Source organism: Hippocampus bargibanti, linkage group LG22, assembly GCF_051943395.1.
Source record: "Hippocampus bargibanti isolate YZ-2025 linkage group LG22, ASM5194339v1, whole genome shotgun sequence".
Lineage (NCBI taxonomy): Eukaryota > Metazoa > Chordata > Actinopteri > Syngnathiformes > Syngnathidae > Hippocampus > Hippocampus bargibanti.
In genome coordinates this window covers 173,052-196,629 of record NC_142755.1, presented here as the reverse complement: position 1 = coordinate 196,629, position 23,578 = coordinate 173,052, and the positions used below count along the sequence as shown (strand labels likewise).

The following is a 23,578-nucleotide window of genomic DNA, read 5'->3' as shown; positions in this document are numbered from 1 at the left end:
GGGGGGGGGGGGGGGGGGGGGGGGGGGGGGGGGGGGGGGGGGGGGGGGGGGGGGGGGGGGGGGGGGGGGGGGGGGGGGGGGGGGGGGGGGGGGGGGGGGGGGGGGGGGGGGGGGGGGGGGGGGGGGGGGGGGGGGGGGGGGGGGGGGGGGGGGGGGGGGGGGGGGGGGGGGGGGGGGGGGGGGGGGGGGGGGGGGGGGGGGGGGGGGGGGGGGGGGGGGGGGGGGGGGGGGGGGGGGGGGGGGGGGGGGGGGGGGGGGGGGGGGGGGGGGGGGGGGGGGGGGGGGGGGGGGGGGGGGGGGGGGGGGGGGGGGGGGGGGGGGGGGGGGGGGGGGGGGGGGGGGGGGGGGGGGGGGGGGGGGGGGGGGGGGGGGGGGGGGGGGGGGGGGGGGGGGGGGGGGGGGGGGGGGGGGGGGGGGGGGGGGGGGGGGGGGGGGGGGGGGGGGGGGGGGGGGGGGGGGGGGGGGGGGGGGGGGGGGGGGGGGGGGGGGGGGGGGGGGGGGGGGGGGGGGGGGGGGGGGGGGGGGGGGGGGGGGGGGGGGGGGGGGGGGGGGGGGGGGGGGGGGGGGGGGGGGGGGGGGGGGGGGGGGGGGGGGGGGGGGGGGGGGGGGGGGGGGGGGGGGGGGGGGGGGGGGGGGGGGGGGGGGGGGGGGGGGGGGGGGGGGGGGTTATTTGCTCTCAAATGGCTCTCATGCGAAATAATGAAGATGTCCTTGAGAAAAAACAAAGAGCCCCCCTTACAAAACGGGCGATGGAGACGGCTGATCATTGTTTTCAAGTCTGCAAATGACTTTTGTTCTTGTTCTGGTGCCGATCAAGCTGGACCCGTCCTTCCATTTGTATACCCCCCCCCTCCCTCACCTTGTTTGCATCGGGGCTGTCCAATGCGGCAGGCGGCTCGTCATTTGCCTCCGTTTTCAACATGTTCAGATGTGTCCTTTTGAGCAGGAGTGCAACTCAACAGCTGTTTTGGCTGTGTGCCACATCTATGACCACCGTTTTTCCACTCAAGCGAGGGTCAATTGGACCATTTCGACACGATGACTCAGTAAATAATTAGAGTGAAGAAGATTTCTATCTATTGGAGTTACGTCCGGGTTGAGTGAACGCTGGCGCATGTGGCTGCCGCTGCTCACCCACAGAAAAACTTAACCTGAGTGTAAAGTGACCTTGAGAGTTTTGAAATGTGCTTAGAGATGAAATGGATTATTCTTCTTATTATTATTAGTGTGGTCATCATGCATCGCCAAGTCAACTTTTAGCAAGTTGTTCATGAGTAAAAGTTGGATTGCACGTGGAGAAATGAATGTCGTGTTTCTCACCACGCCTATTTTTCGTCAGTCTGATCAATTTGAACCTATTTTTTAAAAATAATTTGATTGCTATTCTACATTTTTGTACCATTTATAGTTTTCATGAAAAAAAGAATGTGTAAAGAGTCGGCCAGGAAGCACAAGTAGCTTCATCTTTCACTGGTGAATTGATTTCTAGGATGAATTCATTTTCTGTGATAGCAGTCGCGTCATTTTTCATCAAGAATACATCTGTGGCTCTCAACATCATTATCTTATCTACATATGTTTCTCAAAATATCTGCTTGCGAAAGGGTCATAAAGCCATGAGTGTCATTGCTAGCCAACGTTAGCATATGTGCGCAGTCTGGCTTGCAGGCCATTCTGAAGTCAACATCGGTCCATTCCCAAACACAACGCAGACGTCTTTGTGTTTGACGCCACTAGTGGTGGCATTCAAGTTGTTTGGTTAATATTTGTAATGTAATATAATCACCGTTAGCCAAATGTTAAAAGGATGTATATGGCATGACCTGACCTGACCTCTACCTCCTGATTGACTCCATTTGGGATGAAGCGTTAGCCTTCCCTTCCTTCCCTTCATTCAATCATTTCTGAATTTTTTCTGGGCGTCACGGCCACTCGTCCATTGACAGCCGCTGCGCCCCCGCCTCCCTCTTTCCTGACATTCATTGCGCTGTGTCTCCGTTCTCCGGGTTCCACTCCGGGGACCCCCTGATTGGGTCGGTAATAATGGCTTCCCCGCTGCGGCCCCCCTGCCCCCACTCCGTGAAATCTCAGTGTGTCATTACAGTTCATATTCTTAATTATGCGGCAAATGTCCCTGAGGGAATATGACGGAGGCCACTACTCGCCACTTAATTAAAAGTTTTCTTGCGAATAAATTGCATTCAATTCAATTAAAAAGTGTAACGTCATGGCAAAATAATGGGCCGAGCCTCCTCCGACCAGCAGCTTAGAACACGCATCGCCTCTCTTCAGTATGTTTTGCAACGGCTAAAGTGGACACCCCCCATCTCCACTCACTCACTCACTCACTCACGCTGCACGCACACGCAAAGCCCCCCCAGTGGAAAATATGCAAAAAGCAAATATGAGCAAAGCCTCCTACATGCCAGCGAGCCCCAGGCTGCGAGGGCGCTTGAACACTGGAGCTATTTCCAGATTTCACTCTTGGAAATTCACACCGTGACAAATGAAGCATTGGAGTTTTGGAATTCTTATTTATCTGCTGCGCACAGAGCCACTTGATGTGAGGGTGAAGAATAAAGGAATTACACAAACGCACGCACGCACGCACACACACACACACACACACAAAAAAAAAAAAAAAAAAAACAGACAACCTAAGGATAAACGATCCCCCAAAATAAATCGAATCGTGTGTGTGTGTGTGTGTGTGTGTGTGTGTGTGTGTGTGTGTGTGTGTGTGTGTGTGTGTTGATCAGGTTGAGGGCGTTTTGGGTGGGCGTGTCCTTCTCATTTGGATGCTCTGAGGGGCAAAAAAAAAACAAACATCTGATATTAAGCGTCCTTTATCCACAGATATACTCCCACCAAACCCTGCGGGATTATTCCCAAGAAAAGACATTTTACTTTGAACGCCGTCCATCATTTGTGCCACAGATGTATTGTTATTTTAGGGAAAAAAAAGAATAAACCAGTCTTATGAACACATGGTTAGCAGCACTTTTACAAGAGACAGAAAGATCACATTTGATCTATAGCTGAGAGCCAGTGGTCAAACAATACAATATACAATACAATACAATACAATACAAACGGATTGAATTGCAACATTGCTAAATACATTAACCCGTCCGTCTGTTCAGTTTAGCATGACCTGTTTGCAGTAAACCAGTGCGGCTTTATTCATTTTTCTGTTTGAATATACAGTACAGATTTGTCTTTGTGTGTTTGATGGTCAATTTGAACCGGCTTGAAAAGCAGCTTCAAGCAAGCAAGCAAAAGACAAAAACAACACCCAAAAAAAAAAAACAAGACGTCGAACTGTGCATACTTTGATGCATTTTTATGCTTCAGAAGGCATTTGTCTACATTTTGTCTGAAGGGAGGGGCATTTGGAACGCATTAAGACATTTACACGGAAACTATGTCTTGAGTGACAAACACGCCATGTTCCCGAGCCACTCGCATGCACGTCTCAAAAAGAGGACATTGCTAAGTCGTCGCGTCGGCCGCAGGACGCGAACTCCACGTTTTGGCGTCGGCTGCTTGTTGTGCAGCCGTGACGTTGCCCTCTTTTGCCCCAAAGCGCAAACAAAGTCTTTTTCTTGTTGGAAATTCACTGTCTTGGCTCCGGCGTGGACTTGGTGGCGACACACTTTGTGTGTGTGTGTGTGTGTGTGTGTGTGTGTGTGTGCGCTGGGTGCTGGGTGCTCACTCAACCAAGACCCCCCACCGGCCTTCGTCCAGCAGCCTACAGGTGATTAGCGCGCGCGGCGAGTAATCACTGGTGGCGTAACGGTGACGCATTAGCAAACTATTCAGCGTAATGAATGTGACCTATAACTTGGCGCTCCTCCTCCAGCATATTTCACCGCTAATAGGTCAAACGGCAAGGATGGTTGTTATTTCTTCATTTATTTGTGCTTTTTTTTGAACGAGATGAAAAATGGAAGTGGATCCACATGATTTCATTTCAGGCTGCCACGTGACCAAATGTCATTGTGGCAATTCAACAAAGGGCGTTTTTCGTGCCGTTGTTGGGTTATTTTGATCGTTCGACGGGTGTCGATGCAAGAGGATGGTTAAATCATCAGGGAGCCAGGTGTAGAACACAAAGTTGATTTAATCTTGGAGAGCGCGGAGGCATCGCGGCGTCGGCTTAAGTAGAGAGCATGGCGGAGAGAGAGAGAGACGAACTGGAAGGGGGAGCATTTTATACGGCGCGCAGTGTGTGACGCGAAAGGATGCGACGTCATGTAAAGGAAGGCGGGATATGACGTATCAGGAAGTCCAAAATGTAAACAAAGATGAGCGAGCGATGTTTGTATGGCCAATTACCCCAACACCGTTCATTTCTGGGCTTTTCCATTTTAGGAGCCAAGAACCAAAATCAAATCAGCATATTCCAACACGCTGTGATTTCTGTCGGGTCAGGGTTCAAATCAAACAATGGACCCAAACCAAAGAAAGCCCTCGGGTGCGGCCTGGACCTGCTGGAGGCTTCTGACACCCGCTTGATTGAAAGCTACAGAGAGACCAGAGCATAAATGGATTTCTAGTTTCACAATGCACAATTTGTCAGTTGCGCTTCTCAAAGCCATGTGGAAAGATGCACGTTGACACCCCCCCCCCCCCAAAAAAAAGAACAAAAAAACAAAATGTATGCGTGTTTATCTATTCTAGACGGAATATTTTAGTTGAGTTGAGTTGAGAAGGCTACTCTCCAACTTGCAGTCGGATGTGATGTTGATGGCATTACCACATGAACACGCATACTTGGCGAGCGTCCCGCTCCCCTGGGCTCATTTTATTTATTTATTTATTGGGTGGGGGGGGGCAGCCTCCGGACCCTCTCGCCACTGGGAAATTCATCTGAGGTGATCAGGGGAACACCCCGGCGGCCCAGTTTAGCCTCCGCGTTTGTTTCCGGGCACCGAGGGGGTGGGGGGGTGGGGGGGGGGGTTGGTGCCCGTGACCTCTTCCCAAGGGGCCAAAATGGCTGCCATCTTTTTTTTGCCTCCCTTTCACCCACATAAACAGTTATTTTATCCCCGAGTATTTTCGGCACGTTTGAAGATAACAACACATTTGAATTCCCATGCCCGCCCCTCCATTTTTTTGGGTCTTCCAGGCCCAACAAATCCTTCTAAGGACATATCATAAGCCATTGGCTTAACCTCCACGGACAAGTTAAAACCCGCAGCTGTTTCTCTGTTTTTTGACATCAAACAAGAAAACACGGCGTCGTTTGTCCTCTGGAAGTCAGACGCAATTGAACAATCCGACAATTAGTGAAGATCCGAGACGCCTCGCGGCGCAACAAGTTTTCCTTGAAGTCAATGAGCTCACTTTTATCAACGTGTTTGACTGTCACTTTGAGGACAAAAAAATCACCCGTAAATGATTGTGAAAAGAAGGAATGATCATTTTATTAACACCCGGAATACTGAAAAGGCACTTTTGTCTTTGGCTCTTGACTTAATGAAGCCGTCGCAACACGTTTTTGTACCATACGTGGACATATTTAGGATTTTTGAAGTGTCAGGTATCCAAAGTAGACTGACTTTTAGCGTGTTAGCATTTCTCTCCCTCAACGTGATAAGACGAGATTCACCCCGTCATCTTCATCCTCAACTCAAAAGCTGTGCTGATCTCAAATCCAATGCGAACGGTTTGCAAAACGGCATCCACTGTCTTTTGTGATTTCATTGCATTTTTTAAATGTATGGAATATTGCGTAGCTTGATTTGAACTGGGATATTTGCATTCATTCGATGACATTTTTAATGGACTTACTTGTTTGATGACAATGTTGTACGTTATGATGGAAAAAAATAATCACGTGAAAAGAATAGTATTTAGCAAATAAAATAAATAAGTATATCCATAAAAAAAGAGAAGATAAATACAATCTGTCTTCTCACAAAGTGCAAACTTTTTTTGTAAAATTGGCACGGACGGCAGGACTTCTCCCAAACGCTCCGGTATCATCCATCTGTTGCTCTTAGATCATTTATTAGTGACGCTATTGATCGCAGCCCACGCCCACCTCTTCCCAAAAAGTGAGAAAATGGAGCCAAATTTGGGCTCCTTCAAGTCTTCCCTTGAACCCCCGCAAAGCCGGCTCATTGGAAACATGAATTGTCATGGCAAGCGCTTTGCTTCCTTGTCACTCGTGTCACAGCGAAAATGGACGGCTGCCCGCTCCGCTCGTCAAACTGTCCAAATGTGGAAGTACTGCAAAGCTGCGGCATGTGTACAACAAGCACGCGTGCACGCAGACACGTGCACGCGTGCGCATATACATGACTGACACCCGCGCACACACACTTTCTTCCTGTCTTATTGGCAAGCTCGTGTCCCATCTGCTCTCCAGGGGAGCTGACAGAGAGATAGTTGTCATTATAGAACATCTCCCCTCACACGGGGACACAAAGTACCCCCCCGCCTGCCGTCACCACTCACGCGTAAAACGATGCGCGTTTACTTTTAAGCAGTTCAACGACATTCTTCTGTGCTCATTGACTGTCATAACGCCGACAGAGATTAACTACCGGTAGCCGCCAGCCCCCGAGCCCGTGCGCCCCCTCCCCGCGCATGCTAAACCATGTGCCTGGATGAGGGTTTCCATGGCGCAATTTTCCTTATTTGTTATTGATATTTACAGGCACCGCACCCCCTCCCCCCTTTAGCATCGGGATTGGCCTATAATGGCAGGCAGGCAGGCAGGCAGGCAGTGGATGCGAGACCCCCCCGTTACAGTGTCCCAGATTAGCCAACACTTTGTGATGGACTCGCTCGGCAAGACGCAACTTTGTCTCGCCAACACTTTGGCAAGAGAAGCGCCGTTTTTTCCCAAAAGGCAACCAATTTTGCTGAATCCATAGACGTCTGTTTTAATTTTCTTCAAAGACGCTTTGGTTTCTTTTGTGCTATCAATATGATTGATTTTTTATGCAATTGTTAAATAACAATGTATTATTTATCGACATTGTAAACATGTTTTCTTCAAGATGTATTTATTTTCTTTGAAAATGCTCCGTAGGTGTTTAGTTTTTATTATTATTAGAGAAGAAAAGGCGAGCGATGGAGCGTCCCTGTTTGAGCGCATGAGTTGAGTGTAGGTTCCAAAGGTGCGAACGTCTGGCATGACTAATTCTCAACACCTGGCGATGACAGAGCGGGTGGCGCCACCGCCGAGTGCTGAATATTAATGCCCCCAAGGACTCCACGCTCTTTTTCCAAACATTCCAAGTGATCTTGCTTTGAACGGCCCCACGTCAATATCGTCAATATAGGATCAATCATTTGTCATTCACCAAAGTGTTTTTTGAACTTGACGTCACAATCAATGAAAGAATAAATGCGTGTCCATTCTTGAGGCGGCCATTTTGGAATGCGGTCACACGACCTTGAACTTTTTGACTTTTTCTCTTTCAGGCACGAGACGAGATGGAGGACACGGACTCCTGAAGGGAAAAGCCCAAAGGAAAAAAGAAGAAGAAGAAGAAGAAGAAGACGAGCTACAAGCAAGCAACCTTGGCTTGGTCTTCCATCCGCGCAGCTAACAGGCAAGTGTCATTCAAAAGTGGAAATGAGCTTTGCATGCCGGCCGATGTCTTTGTTTTAGCTTGGACATTGACATGAAAATAGGTTTTGTATTACGTACTGTCTGCATTTTTGGGGGGCAAAAGTAGCGTGAAACGTTTCCGCCTGAGAGACAAAACTGTCTCGATGCCATTTGCCTTGAAATGTCGGCGTTGCTAAACTTTGTGACGACGGGCGGCGAGAAGCTATTCTTTGTGCGCGGAGAAGCTGCTTCTGGCGGCATCTGTTTGCCGCTCGCTCCCCATCTCGTCCGCGTGCGATCACTTCCTCTCCGCCTCCCCACTTTGGGCGTCTCAGCCCCCCCACGAGACCGCCGCTCGGCTCCCTCGCTGCCAACTGACTGACTGTCGCTGTTCACTCCCGTAGCATCTTATGTATTGCCAAAGCAGATTGTGTTTGGGGGGCAAGCAATTAAGTGGGAGGCAAGCTCTAAACTGTAATATCATTTTGGCTGCAATATTTATTTACGGACAAGGGAAAAAGTGAGCGGAGGGGGGGTCGCTCCCCGGGAAGGGCTTAAGCGGGTGGAGTCGCCACCGTTGACAAGAATGATCCCCAGCTCAGATTTAGCGGCAGCAAATCTGGCACTTGCCTAATTATCACAGGCCAAAATGTCAAGCCTGCTCGCTGTCAGCTTGGTGGCGAGCCGCCTCGCTTCCATCTCCCGTCCAGCTTTCACTTTTGCGCCCACCCGCCTCCTCCCTCTCATACTTTTTCTTCTCTTCCTTCTCACTTTCGCTTTGTATTTATTGATGTATTTATTTTTCTCCTTACTGACTAATTAAAAGGCAGAGCGGGCTAAGGCGCGGGTTTTATAAGTGCGGGACTTTGAGGAATTTGTCTTTGCAGTTTGCTTGTTAATGAGCTCTTGGGGGAGGAAATGGAGTGCAGTACCTCCTGCGGTCAACAGAGGCGCTGCTGCCTCAGTCTCACTTAGTCTTTGTGCTCTGAAGAATAACATGACAGTGGCGAGTCAAATACTTCAACAAGTCTTCAAGGCAGCATGTACATTTTTTATTTCCACGGTATATTTATATATGTTGATACGCAGTAAGAAAGGCAACAAAATTGCATGATCCAATCTATCCTTCTTCTCGAATTTCCTTATATGGGAAACGACGTCAGTAGATGTTCTTTATGAAAGTGTCCTACAAACATGGGCAACAACTCAAGCAATACTATTCCAAAATATACTGTCCAAAACGAAAACTGCAGTTGACACACGGCAGGTACGTGAACAAAACAACAAAATGAAAAAACATTGGTCCCAGTAAGTACAGTACTTTAATACTGTATTCGGTAGTGATTTTAATGCCCATTTCATATTGGCTAGCGATTGGTTGAGTTGGGTTCAAGGTGTCCCCTGACAGTCAGCTTGGTCTTCGGCACCCGCTGCGACCCTCGGAGGAATTGAATGAATCATCTATTTTTTTTTCTTCTGGTTTGGTCAACCTTGTCCCTGCACTCTGCATTGTGAGACTGACCGCGATAGATCGGTCGCCAACAAATGAAAAACGTGGTTTTCCAGTAAATATCAGGATGAAGGTAAAAAGGCTTGGTTCCTGATATATCCACGGCAGAATCAGCTAGATGGCATTGGTCCCTGTCAGAGAGGTCACTGGCCTCCACAGCGGTTTTTTCCTGGACTGAGCAAGTCCGCAAGCGCTCGAATCAAATATCATCTGGCCGAGGTGCTTCGGAGACGATTTGGCCTGTTTGAAAATGACATTATTCCGCATTTACAGTCCGGCTGCCGGATAGAACGACGAGGTAACCAAGTCAAGGTTTTCCTTGGGCATTCTCAAATGGGATCAAAAGCTTTTTGATGAAAGCGTTCCGGGGCAAGTTGGGGCAAAAGCTGCGCCCCCTCCCGGCGCTTTGGCTACATTCTCTTGGAGACCTCTCGGCGAAGAGATCCGGTGGTGAATGGAATGCGCTTCCTTCCCGTTGGAGGCGAGCCGTGAATGAACAGTTCAGGAGGTGAGGGCGGCTTATGTAAAGAAACGGAGCCCGGATGTTGCGGCGAATGGATGGCGGTCGTCGCCGCCAAAAGCAATCGGTCTTGACAGACAGCGTGCTGCCATGTCGGTCGAGCTCCCAATTACGCCGGTTCAATAGACGGGTTCACAGACCCCCGGCCCCGTGTTTGTGCTTCTCTGCGACGGTACGTGTTAACACCCCCCTGAGCTCCCAACGCTCAGAAAAGCCTCCGATTACACCGGCCATGAATTGGTCACAGTGAGGCTCGTCCCCAAATGCATCATCCCATAGAAATGTGCCTCGAGCTATCTTGCTATCAAGCTAGTTCGTGTTGAGATAGTTGGCCTTTCTCTTGCTCCCCGCGTTTGTTAATTTCCAAATAAAGGATGTAGCCGGTGAACAGTACCTTTGAAGGATTTATTTTTCTTTCCTGAAGTTTACAAACAAAGAAATGAACATGCCGCCTGACCAAGTGTAGCTTGAAAAGGTTGGGAGCGGTGAGGCGAGACCAGACCCGCCGGTACCCACCAAGCTTCGGGATGAACAGCGGCGCACATACTTGAGATGACGGTTCCTCTTTTGATGTTAAACATGTTCTCTGGAGGGGTCCTAAAAGTGGCAGCGGTGAGGGGGCACTAAAGGTGATTGGAATCACAGTAAACAGGATGTACCCTCATCAGCGTACTACATTCTTGCTTTCAAGCGTTTCAACACATACACAGTAACAGAGAGGGGCAAAAAAAAAATATCACAGTAAGAAATAAATTCCTCAACAAAAAGTAGCTTGATAGCTGGCTAGCTCTGTTGCCAACTAGCTAACTGGCTCGATGGCCGTCTGTATGAATTCAGTCACCAAATTTCCGTCCGTCATTGCTTTCGAGGCAGAATATTTCAGTCTTTTAGCCATTTGTCCTGTCGTATTTCAATTCCGGGAGACACATTGAAAGACACCTGCTTGTTTTTGGTAGGCGGTGGGCGAGATAATTTTTTTCCTCACAGTATTCCGATTGATCATTCTGCAGTCAATGTTGTGATGTCAAGCAACACGCTTTACGACATCAGGAGACCTGAACCAGTCATCTCAAAAAAGTCAAGACAAACGTGCTTCTCATTTCAAACAACCCCCCAAAAAAAATCAAAGACGACTTGTCTGGAGATTAACGTCGCCCGGGCCGGTTCCTTGAGTAGCTGCAAGTCACCTCCTCGGAGTGACGGCAACAGACGCAAATGATCATGCGACGTCGCGCCAAGTGGGAACGTTGCACGGGGAACCCCTACTGGGCACAAAGACGCTCGTACGCACGCACGTGTCAGAGCGAGCCCCGCAGTCCCACCTTTGACACTAAGCTTCCAGAAGCAGCAAGTGTGGCTCATCGGCGCTAACGCAGACTGGCAGGTGAAGCTAAGCAGCCTCTCTGTTCTCCTCCGCGCTTGCCTGCCTTTCTTTCCTTGACTTTCAGCCCTCTTTCTATTTGCCCGTCTGCATCCGTTCATTCTCTGGCACACAAACCCACGCCAGGCATCCTCCCCCGCCGCCTCGCTTCCCCTCGGTGGCTGCGGGCTGCAGGTTGAACTCATCTGTCAGGATCAGAAAGGGTCTGGAGTGACGGGAGACTCCTGTTTCGGCAAGATAAACAGCCAGCGCAGATCAAAAATATTCTCGGGGAGAAGACGCACGCCCACGCGAGATGCGAGGGTGTTAGCGCCTTGTCAGCTCCGGGAAAGAAAAAGAAGAAAAGTGCAGCATTCCAAATTCAGGAGGCACCTTGTTATTCCCCAAAAAGTTTGAATGGGACCAAAACATTTGGCGGGAGAACCCGAAAGCCGAGCGTTTTTGGAACAACCTCACAGACTTTGAGCAAATATTGCAACATTCTTTAGCTACTTTGTGATTTGCTATGCGTTGAATTGCTACCATCTGGCTCCAAGCGCTAAAGCGGCGGAACACTTCCAATTATTTGCCATTTCCTGATGATTGCCTCAAAAAAAATATCCGAAATGAACAAACACCTTTTGTGTGGCTTTAAAAGGATCCTCGCATCCAAAGAACTTCCAGTGCGCGCCCACAACTTTTCCACGTAGCCTATTTGGAACGCGTTGTTTGAATCACGCTTGTTTCAAAAAAGGACATTCTTTGTACTTTTTTTTTTTGAGGGGTGAGCTACATTTTGCTACATTTTGCCCACTCGTTTGAACGTGTCGTGTCTAAAATCCTCCTGTTGCTCAAACCAATTCAGCAATATTTCCAAATATATTACCTATCCATTTATTGATGGAAAATTGATCGAGAGAGGAAAACAACAAAATAATTAAATCTCATTAAATCATAAATATATATATATATATTTATTTTCATTTCATTTGCACATTTTGCACTGCTAATGTCAAGTTACTTTTTTAATGTGGACCAAAACATGAAATCATTTCCAGTCAGCACGTTCATGCGCATCCATGACATGAAATAAATCAAAGAAACGATCGCAAAAAAATCTGATCTCGAACAGCAGAAGTGACAAAAACGTCTTTTGGCAGTTTTTCCAGTCATCGCTGTTGACGTGAACTTAACGTCTGAGCGCAGTGCCAAAGGTTCCAAATGCTCCATTTGATGTTTGAACCCTTGAGTGGGAAGAAATACGCCAAAACGCGGAAGGCGTGGAAAGAAACAACAAAAAAAGGAGGGGGGGGGGGGGCGGCATTGATGAAGGCCATGCCAAGTTCGAGATCTGCCAGCCCGAGGTGAGCGCAGTTGCATTGTGGGAGTGGGAAGAGAAATGCAGCGACGGGAAGGAAAAGTGTGTGTGTGTGTGTGTGTGTGTGTGTGTGTGTGTGTGTGTGAGGGGGGGGGGGGGGGGGGGGGGGGGGGGGGGGGGGGGTGTTAGGTATGTCTGCGTTTCTATCGGAGCGCTCCAACATGTGCCTTTTTTTTCTTGTTGTTCCCCGGCTGCTGCTGGCCCGGATAACAAATCATTCCTTACAGCGCCTTCTGCTAACCTCGTCATTGCCGTTAATAACCTTTGGATACGCCAAGCTTGTAAATGAGACAATCTGGACCCGCCAGAATATTATTTATGCTTGTCTGCCGTCCTCAAAGACTCGTCGCGATGGCTAAATTGTCTTCCATTCTTGGAGGAAGACATTTTGTATTTGTTTATTTTTTTTTTGCCGCGACTACTTTGGCCTCAGCGTGAGATGAGATTAATCCCTCGACAACCTTTGCGGGCGCACTTCAAAAATGCCTCCCAAATGTCACTGCGAGATTTGCGGAGGGGACGAAAAACCAAAAAGAAAGAAAGAAACTGGGGATGCATCCAACATCCGCCATTTAAAAAAGACGCAAGCATGCCTTTTCGTGTCCCCCCAGTTTCAACCTGGAGGCGCATTGCCATACGGCACATGCGGACGCACACTTCCTTGCGTCCCGGTCCAAAATGAAGCCCAAAAAGCTCCACGACTGCATTGCCGTGTTCTTTTTTTGCTCTGTTTGTTTTGATGTGACTTTGAAGTTGTTGTAAGTGAAAGCGCATTTCAGGATTTTTAAGGACTTTGTGGTCACGACTTGAAAAGCAGCTCCTTGTCAGGCTTTGTTTCCAATGATCTCGTCCCGCTGTGATCCAAACACTTAGTTGACCCCCTGACCCCGACGCCCCAGGTTGCCTGTTCCTAAGCCGTTTGCTCCCAGCGAAAATGTCTTCCTGTCACTTTGGCGCAAGCGTGCGCATTTAAGTGAATCTGCAGGAGGATTTTGACAACCCGAGCGGGGCGGGGCGGGGCGGACGGCTTCTGAGGGCGCTCCAACTTCCCCGGAATCCCCAGCGAGGGGCGACTGGGCAGAAGGGCGATGGCTCTCCTTGAGGAAAGCCCCTCGTAAGATTTGCCAGCGTCAGCCCGCGTCCGTCGTACTTTCCTCCCTGAGGTCTGCTGACTCCCGCGTGCTCATTTTGGGGAGCTCATGTTCAAATTGAGTTGCATCGCGGACCAATAGGAAGGCAACACGCACCACAATCAGGAAGTATCGCAATAATGTTTTCCCTCCAATAAGAAAGAACGGACGCGAGACTTGTTCCTATAGTTTTGTCCAAAAATGTTCTTGATGTTTTTCCCCACTTGCGTCGAAGCTTATCAAAGTTATTTGACGAGGTTAAGGTCACATTTGTCACAAGGTCCGTCTTTTCCAGATGGATTTATTTTTGTAACCAGTCAATTCTTTTGTGCCTTGAACAAATAAAAACATCCTATTTTTACATAGCAGTACCAGACAGAAAGACGACTGCGCTAGCCGAGGTCGTAACGTCCATTTTGACAAGATTGGCTTTGAAAAAAGAAGAGGAGCAAAAGTTTGCAAAATTCTTCTGGAATTGGATTGGATTGGATTTGCCTTTATTAGTCTCGCAGTGGAGAAATTTACATTGTGTGTTTCCAAAAAATTGGCGGACTTTTTGTATTCTTTTTACTGAGATTTTAGTTCCAATTTTTTGGAGCCTATCATTCCTATCAATGCTGTGACTTGATGGATTGATTTTTGGGTGTGGATAATTGCCTGCCATTGCGCAACGTTGCGGATTACAATGTTCCCAATTGCCGGCCAGTGTGCCATTTTTCAAAACAATCACCCCGAGCGACTCTTTTATCTTCAGGGGTGATGGAGCTAAATCTACTGGTAATAGCCGCTCCGCTCGGCTCGGCTCGAGTGTAATCCCCGCCAACATCAGAACAAATCCATGCGAGATCCGCTACGTACAAAGCGGTGGCCGGAGCCAACCGAGTCCATTACGCCGCGGCCTTGGCGCTAATGGCTCGTTTGCAAAGTGACATCAACGCCATTAAGGACACTTCCGTCCGGGAAATCCTGCTGACGCTCGCGCTACATAGCGGCAGCTGTTCCGACTTTAGCCTGAAAGCTGCAATCCCTCGCCATCGTGATACTTCCTCTCGCTTCTTTTTTCCTTGTCATCTCGTTTGGGAATTGTTTGTCACGGTCTCCGGAAAAACAGGCCCGAATACGCTGGTGGAATTTGACTCAGGCACCTGATTAACAGAAAAAAAGTCACATTTTTGCTAAAACTATCCTTTTTAGACAGCGTACAATCTTATTTCAAGACTATTTTAATGATTGAGTGTAAATTCTTGTCCAGGTTTGTGATTCAATGCTAATACGTCTGTGTAAGATCTCAGTCGTACAGGAGTGGTCCATCGATGAGAAGGTTTCTTCAGCCGTCATCTGTACGAATTTGAAGGTTTATTATCAGTGATTACAAACTAAATTTACCCACAAAATCTATCAGGAAGTGTGTGAATTTACCAATCCGGTTATATGAGCACCACAGCAAAACCAAAGAGAGACAAAAGGGTAAATTTCAAAAATGACTTTTACTGAAACAATCTCAGCTACTGGTAAACACGCGAAAAATTAGGAATGAGCAGATTTCAAGGCTAAGAGACAAATAAACGGGGCTTTTAAATCTTGGAACAGCCCAGGCAATTGGAATTAAAATTGCAACCTCCCCCTTCGGCCTGTCTTTGCCATGGCCGACGACGAGGAGACAATCTCTGGGGGGAGACTTGTCGGTTTCCCAGCCCGGAGAGGTCAGCGGTGGGCAGTCTGAGAAGCTGGCAGTCCAGCGGGGCTCCGGTGGGGTGGGGGTACGATGGAGGGGCTCTTGCGGCTGCTTGGCACGCGACGGTCAGCGCCGGCTTGCAAATAGCGCCACTCCTGCCGGGGCCCAGCCAGCTCTCACACATCACACCACTTGACACCTGCAGGCCCGCGGCATGTCAACCCCGCCCCCACTTCCTCCCCATCAGAATAAGCCACCGGGTGGCTTATTTGTTTTGCGGACGGTAACGTTTGGCAACTCTCAATACTCCGAGCAATTGTGTCTGGCCAGGCGGCCTGTCGGGAGAATGCGTCTGGCGAGGACCGACCGACAATCTGCCCGGAACGGAGTCGTCCGTGACAACGTTGAGGCTGGCAAACTTTTGCTGAGACGATGCCTCGATTTGCGCTCGCCACATGAGCGCCGCTAATTCCATCGCCATCATCGGCCTGCGCCGTCAATTGAGAATCAAATGGAAATTTGGATTGGCACCGAAGCAGGAAGCGATGATGTCATCTTACGTTTGACCTATGACCAACGAGCTACTCGACTCAACCGGGAAGTCTGACCCATATTGCCATTGTTTGTTGGAATATTTAGGATTTGCAATTTTTCTTGAATGCCGGACGATGTGTGAAAATGTGTCTGTGAAGCTTGTGTCATGCTAGCTGGACTGGCCGGCTAATCCTGCCGCCATTTGCATTTGCTTTTTCAGCATTGACTTTGCATCTTTGCGCGCGCCCGCCCCCCCTTTTAATCCGTCTTGGAGCATCGTCGCCCGTTTCCCCGCACGTCCTCCTTGTCTCTCTGCCTCTTCATGTTTCCCTGAGCCGATTCCCGTGTGCCTCCCTCGCCTCGCCGGCAGCCCCTTGTATTCGCCGTCCGGGCGCCGATGCGTTTATCGCTAGCCCTTGTTGGGCTAATTCCCTGGGGTTTTGTTTATTTGTGTTTGGAGCTGCTTTTACAGCTTGCCACTGACCCCACCTATTTTCTCGCCCGTCATTTGAACAGCAGGGCCGCTTTGCAGCGCCGCCGCCAATTAACATAGCATTAGCATAATATTTGCATGTGCACATTGGTTGTTGATGAGGAGAGAGAAAAACAGCCCATCCCCCCCCCCCCCCCCACACCCCATCTTGCGTGTATGTCGCCAACCAAAGCCATATACGTTGAGTGTAAAATGACGTTGGAGCGCCCACGGGCAAAGATGTTTTCAAGTTTGCCGTGAAACGTTCCGTCGGCGGGTCCACCTACACGCTAACATCTGACGACGAGGCAATGGAGCGCCTCGTCGTCTCTTCCGTCTTGATGCTTGTTGAGTGACTTGTGAAGTGGCGCCGATGTTATCGCGCTTATCAAAAGCCGCGTCAATGTTTGCAATCGTACCTTTTTTTTTCCACTTTGCCACGGTGCTCCACGTCCGCACGTGGCCAGAAAAACGGAACGTTTGCTCCGTTCCGCGGCGCCCATCTGCCTCGTGCAGGTGCTGCTAATGTGTTTGCAATTGGAGCGTCTTTGTCCAGTTAGCTTTGAAGGATTCCTGGAAAATCAGACACTTGTGACACTTTGTCAGATTTTTTATTGATTTTTTTTGCGCGTCTTTTTTAGAAATAAGTTGTAAGGCTTTTTTTGTGTGTCTGCACATGCGCCACCAGAAAAGGAGAAATTGATTGTTGGATTTGATTTTTCAAACTCCAAATTTCTTCTGTCTCTGTACAAATGGGTTCTTTAGTTTTTTTTTTGGTCTACTCGTGACGAACATGCCTACCAAATTTCAACTTTGACATTTATGTTGAAGGATCTCTCCAAATTGCAATTAGGACCCTTGAATACAAAATTGCTGACTCTGTGTGCCTTTTTAACTGGTTGACTGGCTGACCATGTGCAAAAATGTGCCCAATCCAGTGCCAGGGTTGTTGTCATTGTCACTCCAATTCCAGGAACTACAGAATATTGACTTTTAGGACGACATCAACATTCGATACAGCGTTAGAAACCTTAGACTCTCTTCTTTCTTTCCTAAATGATATGGTTTTGGAGTTATCTGAGCTTGAAGTGAGGGTGGTTGTCCAAAATACAATGCAATACATCCGTCTTGGTTTATATAGCAGGAAACGCCGCCCCCTTGCCGAAAAGAAAAAGAAAACATTCCCATCGGCCACGGCCAGCGTTTGATCGGCACCCGAGCCCGAAAAAACAAAACCCGAACAAATTCGGGAATGGCGCTCGACGTCCTCTTTTCAATTCCCCAATGAAGTTGTGAATGACTTCAAGACAGGATCTTGAGACTTTTTTGTGGGCGGGTCTTCTCATAACATGGGGCTGAATTGGATTTTTGAAAACCAAAAATCCATTTGCTGCGAATGTTATATAGCTGGGGAGGAAGACGGCAAAGAACAACAACAAAAAAGGAAGTAAATGATCGTTGTACTAAGTTCATCCTGTCTACTTGATATCTAATTTAAAGCAGATTCTTTACTTACAGACAGTGGGGGTGTTCAAATCAGTCGCAGCAAGACGGAATATATGTGTGTGAATGAGAGGGATCCAAGCGCAAGAGTGATGCTACAGGTAGAAAAGATAAAGAAGGCGGAGGATTTTAAGTACTTGGGGTCAACTGCGGAAAAGAGGTGAAGAAGCGTGTCCAGGCAGGCTGGAGCGGCTGGAGAAAAATGTCTGGTGTGATGTGTGATAGGAGGGTTTCAGCTAGGATGAAAGGAAAAGTGTATAAAACAGTGGTGAGACCAGCCGTGATGTTTGGACTGGAGACGGTACCACTGAAGAAAAGACAGGAAGCAGAGCTGGAGGTAGCAGAGCTGAACATGTTGAGCTTTTCTTTGGGAGTGACCAGGTTGGATGGGATCAGGAAGGAGTACATTCGAGGGACAACGCACATTAGAGGCTTTGGAGAGAAAGTCAGACGGAGATGGTTTGGACACGTCCAGAGGAGAGAAAGTGACTGTATCGGGAAAAGGATGCTGAGCCTTGAACTGCCAGGCAGGAGACCGAGAGGAAGACCCAAGAGGAGCTTTATGGATGTGGTCCAAGAGGACATGAAGGTAGCTGTTGTGAGAGAAGAGGATGCGCGAAACCGGGATAGATGGAGGACATTGATTCGTTGTGGCGACCCCTGAGGGGAAAAGCCCAAAGGAAAAGAAGAAGAAGTGTAGGTGTTCAAATAGCTGACATGTTTCGGCGTCTACTTCCGCCTTCGTCAGAGTATGTCAGGTATTTGAACACCTACACTGTCTGTAAGGAAAGAATCGGCTTTAAATTAGGAAGTAAATGAAATGTCATTTGATGGGCGGGGAGACCAGGGCAAAAGTAGGCCAGCCTTCGGCGAGCGCACTCAGACGTTTTTCATTGGATGCTTTTATTTTTGCCATAGCGAGCCAGCTTCTTGGCTCCCGATCCGCAAGCAGCCCCCGCGGGGCCCGTCACATGCCGCCATGCTGGTCACGTGACGCCGTCGTCCAAACGCCGTCGTCACTCGCTGACACCTCGTTTGTGCTCGCTCACGTCGTGCGATATCGATTTCAACGGTGAGGGCTTGACGTTTAATTTGGGCTCACTTCTGGAAAGTTCTTCATTCACCCTTTGGGGATGGCAAATTTCTGGTCCTTTTTTTGTGATGTAAAAAACAGAGTTGATTCCGCATGCATCCTCATTTGAATTGGATTCCTCGCTGCGTCTTCGCATGACTCGAGCGCTTGCGTTCTCTTGAGCGCCGACCAATTTCTGGACGCTTCACGCATCATTCGGCAAATAGGAACGCTGGCCTTCTTCGCAGCTTATTTACTTTGCCCCGCCGACTCTTTCTACCGATTCCTTAATTGTTGTAACGAGGGGTTGATGATCAATGCGAGAGTCGTGTGATAAGATGGCCGATGAACACACTGACGATTTGATCTTTTTCTTCTGGCCCCCCCAAAAAAATGGACATGGCTTGCGGATAAATGACTTTCTCATTGACAAGATTGGCAGATTGTTGGCTTCCGCTAACGCTGCAGTTAAAGTGTTGGATTTGACCTTTTTTTCAATTGCAGAAATAGTGTCAGGAAAAATAAAAGATATTGAAATGAAATCATTTGCCCTCAAGCAAAAAAATGGCAGCTTTTGATGTTTTTTGTGCCTGCTTCTAAATGTCAGAGAGCAAATTTTGTCATTTGCATTCTTACTGTTGTAGGCGTGAAGAGATAACATAGTTTACATATAAAATCAGTGACTTTGTTCATGAGATGATGATGACTTTTAATTTGGGATGATTGAGTTGTCGTCAAACGTTTGCATTTGGAATTAGGCTGTAAGCAAGCACAAAGTCTTGTGTGTGTGCGTTTTGGATTTTTCTTGTCTTTTTTGGCCTGGCGCTGCTTTTTGCGTCGTCGGCCGCCGCCGTCAATCCGTCCTCCTCGTGAATACATTAACGGCGCGGCCTTCCAGTCCGCTTCGCCGACGGCTCTGCGTCACGGCACATCCTATTACTGACTTTAAATCATTCATGTGACATCGTTTTCACCGGAACCGCCCTCCCCTCCTAAACACCCGCACTTTTGCCGTTCAAACGACCCAAAAGCATTGTTTTTGAAATCCAAAGTTGAAGTGAATGCAAATGCAAATGTTGGCCCGCCGTCGTTTTGGTTCCACTTTTGAGATGGAAATGGCCGATTGGATAATTGCGCTTGAAGCTCAGCTAACTCCTCCGCCACGCGAGATTTCATCTGTGACTACTTTGTGTACATCAGACAACAAAATGGACGTGTGTGTGCATGGAGGTGGAGGGGGGAAAAGGGGGTGAATCCCAATCCCCCCTCTTGCTTCTTAACTATTCACACATCGACCTTGAGCTCAGGTTTTTTACCTCCAGGCTGTCTTTGAAAAATTCAACGCAACAACAAAGTCCTTCACTTACCGGAAGAGTTGCCGATCTGCGGCCGTCCCCATTGCAGCCAAAGTAGCTATCGGAATGTGTATGCGCTGGCTGGGGACGTGGATGTATGCTAATGACCGACACCCCCCATCCTCCCGTGTGCTTTCAACGGTGCATTCTGTCGAAATGGTTTTGTGAGGTGCGCTGGGGTTGATTGGCGAGCATCTGGACACAAATGAGGAGGACATGATTTTCAGCAGCATGCTGAGTGAGGTTGTGTGTTTTTCAAGCAGTGCAAAGTGGGGGCATCAATTAAAGATTTCAGGCCACATGTTCTTTTTTTTTTTGAACCTATAGGACGCTCTCTTGCCGAGGCTGTCGGCTTGCTAACCGCCCTTGGAGGAGCCAGATGTTGCCGTTGAGCGTAGCAGAAAACAAAAAAAGTCGAATGAAGTGAAAGCTTTGAAAGGAGGTTCCCTCTGGACTTGCGAAAATGACGTCGGAAAGATAGTTGTGGCACGCTTTGCACGTCCTTTTCCAAAAAATTGACATTGAATGCGTCACCAAAGCCATTTTGTTGACCTCGCCTCCCCTGAAATTCTTTTTCAATTCTCCAACAAGCAGTAAGTTGAATATTGAGTTGACTAAGTAGTAAAGCAGAAGGAAACGACTCTGTTTGTCCTCCTTCAACCCCCCCAAAAAGACTATATTTTGGCATTAAGTTCCTGTGTCTGACACATTTATTCTTCTTACGAGAAACTGCCATTCATAATGAGCACCCCCCCCCGCATTAATGGTCATATTATGACACATCTTTAGTTGAATCCAAGTTGATTGACACTCTTTGCGAGTACAATAGTAGCAAAACCACTTTGATTATTCCCAAATGCTATGTGTAAAACTAGCACCCATGCTAACATGAGCAGCCATGCTTGAAATGTCATGAAGGACCAGGCATGAAGTCCTTCATCGTGTGTGAAGTGGAACTCATGCAACAAGCTAGCCAAACGGTCACTGATGCTAAAGCTAACTTGGCCCGCCAATCGAATCAAGAAGTGATGCAGACCAACACCCGAGTTTTACCCAACACGTTGCCGTCTTTATTAGAGCCTTGCCTGGCAAAAAGTCAACTTAGAACAGATGGTGGCTTTTTTTTCTTCTTTTCCTCCCCCCGTTTTCATTTTCGTCTTATGTGTAAGAGCACGGCGACTCCTGTGACATGGATAAACATCAATCAAAGAGACAGGAAGAGAGAGGAGAGGGGGAAAAAACCCAAATGTACAATTTATATTACACTGTGTTATGAACAAAATATAAATCTATAACTCTATGTTATATTTACATCATTATCTTTCTTGATTTTTCAAGTTGAGATGGTCAGATCATTTTTAAAATTGTTTTTTTTTTTTTTTGCGTATCTGCATCGTCGTCGTCGTCGTCGTCATAATTCCAACTTAGTTTTGAGCTCCACGCATGACTTTGATTGTCTTAAATAATACGATGGCCTTGTGGATGCGGAGGGGGAGGGGCCACCTTGCCAGCAGGGATGATTGACCTCATGCCCCTCGCCTCTCCGCCACCCACTTTGCTCTCTCCAGCATCGTGACGTGATCAGTAAGACTGGACGGAGAAGTCGTGGCTCCGTGGAGCTCAAAAAACAAAACAAAAACAACGAAATCAACAAAAAAGGTACAAAATAAAGTCAAATAATGGAGGCGCCTGTTGGAGTTGCCGTCCGCACACAGCAGAACACCGCTGGTGGGCTAAACACTGCTTTCTTTGCACTGATTGAAACAAACTACTTTCACAAAATATATGTACACCATTTCATCGAAATAGATAAAAAAAAACACATAAAAAGACAGCATAGGACTTGTTTGGTTGTCGTGAATAATCTCTTAAACGTGTGTGCGTGCGTGCGTGCGTGCGTGCGTGTGTATTCCAGACAATGATGTTGGACTGCGTAGCCCGGGCTGAGCTGGTAAACATTGGGGTGAAAGAAGTTCACATTATACGTTAAGAATAAGGTTAAGAAAGAAAGGTGATTGGAAGAATACAAATAGAAAATCTCCTGTGGTTTTTTTTTCTTCTCCGACGGACGAGAGAGTCTGAGTGCTTTTCAACATTTGCCGCCGTTTGTCTTCAGCTTGTCCGAGGAGACCAATCATTCACCAAACGGCGGAAAAAACTCAAAAGGGGAAAAAAAAAACCCCAAAAAACAAAATCGTGTGTGTGTGTGGTGGGGGGGCATTTATATGTAATACCTCCAGGCTAAAATAACGTTGTAGAAGCCTGATATAGAGAAGACAAATAAATTAGACTGTACATAACTTACTAAACATAGCTGAGCGTCCTTATAATTCTTGTTAATAAGATTAGAATTGAGGCAGTTTGGAGAAATACTCAAAAATACAGTCTTCAAATACAAAATGGAAACACTGACTGGCGAGGGGGGGGGGGGGGTAACGCATAACGGTTGCGTGTCCGTGTGTGTGTGTGAGACGTTCTCCATAAACAGCAGTTAGTTTCTTGTCTTTTTTTAAGCCCCCCCCACACACACACGGTTGCATGTTTCAAGCGATGTGGCACTGCTGATCAGCTCGCGGGGGGGCGGCGGCGCGAGATGACAACGGCTGGATTGTCTGGCAAACACAGTGCTTCCTTGTCGTCGAGACCCCCCCCCCCACCCCTCAATTATAAATAAAGCCCAAAATCAACTGTGTTTGGGTCCAACTGCAAATGGCGTTGGTGTCAGAAAATATGTCAATGTGCTGTCTTTCAGGTGCTTCACCACAAACTGGGGGAGGGGGGGGCGTCTCTCTTTCCTATTATTCTTCAAACGTAGCACAAAAAACCCCGAAAAGAAATCACATTCACAAGCCACTTATTGGCACCGTGTACCTGAGTGAGAACATTAGCCAAGCGAGCGACAACAAAGCGACCGAGCAACATTTTTGTGTCTCTCTTTCCAAAGTGTCTTGAGGAAGCAAAAAGCAAAGAAAAGGTCCAGCGTCTTAAAGTGTCGTTTGTCCGTTTTGGGCCGTGACAGCTCCGTTCTTGGGCCACTTTTCTCGTCAGAGGTGGCTTCTTTTCTTTTTTTGCCGTCCCCCCCTCCCAGATCGCGTAACGGTCGCTGCGGGGTCAAAGGGGCCCCTCCTCCTACGGGGCCACGTGATTGTCGTTGTCGCTGGCGTAGTCGGCCTCCTCGTCCTCGTAGTCCAAATCGTCGTAGACGTCGCCGTTGCCGTCGTCCAGCCGCAGCTCCTCCTCCTTGACGCGAGGCCGCTCGCCCGTCAAGTGGGGGGACGCCGGCACTTGGTGGCGGCGGCGGTGGTGGTGATGGTTGGCCGTGGGCTCGGGGCTGCTCGACATGCTCGAGTGCTCCGACGGCATCTGCGGCGAGGGCAGGCCCGCCGCGGACAGGGCGCCCGGGTACGCCGCGCCGGCCGACGACAGCGCCGCTTGACTCTGTTGCCTGCCAACAAACCAAGAAACAAACAAACAAATACACGCATGATTAGCGTGCGCG

General features: G+C 48.6%; 1 protein-coding gene and 1 long non-coding RNA gene across 12 annotated transcripts in view; one reads left to right on the top strand and one right to left on the bottom strand.

Annotated features, from left to right (window-relative positions):
- LOC148881429 (uncharacterized) overlaps nt 1-23,578 on the top strand; it is a 150,683-nt gene that overhangs the window by 16,558 nt on the left and 110,547 nt on the right. Inside the window, exon 3 of the long non-coding RNA XR_016113680.1 lies at nt 7,441-7,571. This is a non-coding gene — a long non-coding RNA (uncharacterized LOC148881429). The remainder of the gene's footprint in view (nt 1-7,440; nt 7,572-23,578) is intronic.
- sox5 (SRY-box transcription factor 5) overlaps nt 21,123-23,578 on the bottom strand; it is a 47,994-nt gene continuing 45,538 nt past the window's right edge. For all 11 annotated transcript variants that reach the window (XM_088988888.1, XM_088988891.1, XM_088988885.1 and 8 more), the window contains one exon: nt 21,123-23,524. In XM_088988888.1, coding sequence (XP_088845014.1) covers nt 23,209-23,524 — 316 coding nt within the window. In that variant the 3' untranslated portion in view covers nt 21,123-23,208. The remainder of the gene's footprint in view (nt 23,525-23,578) is intronic.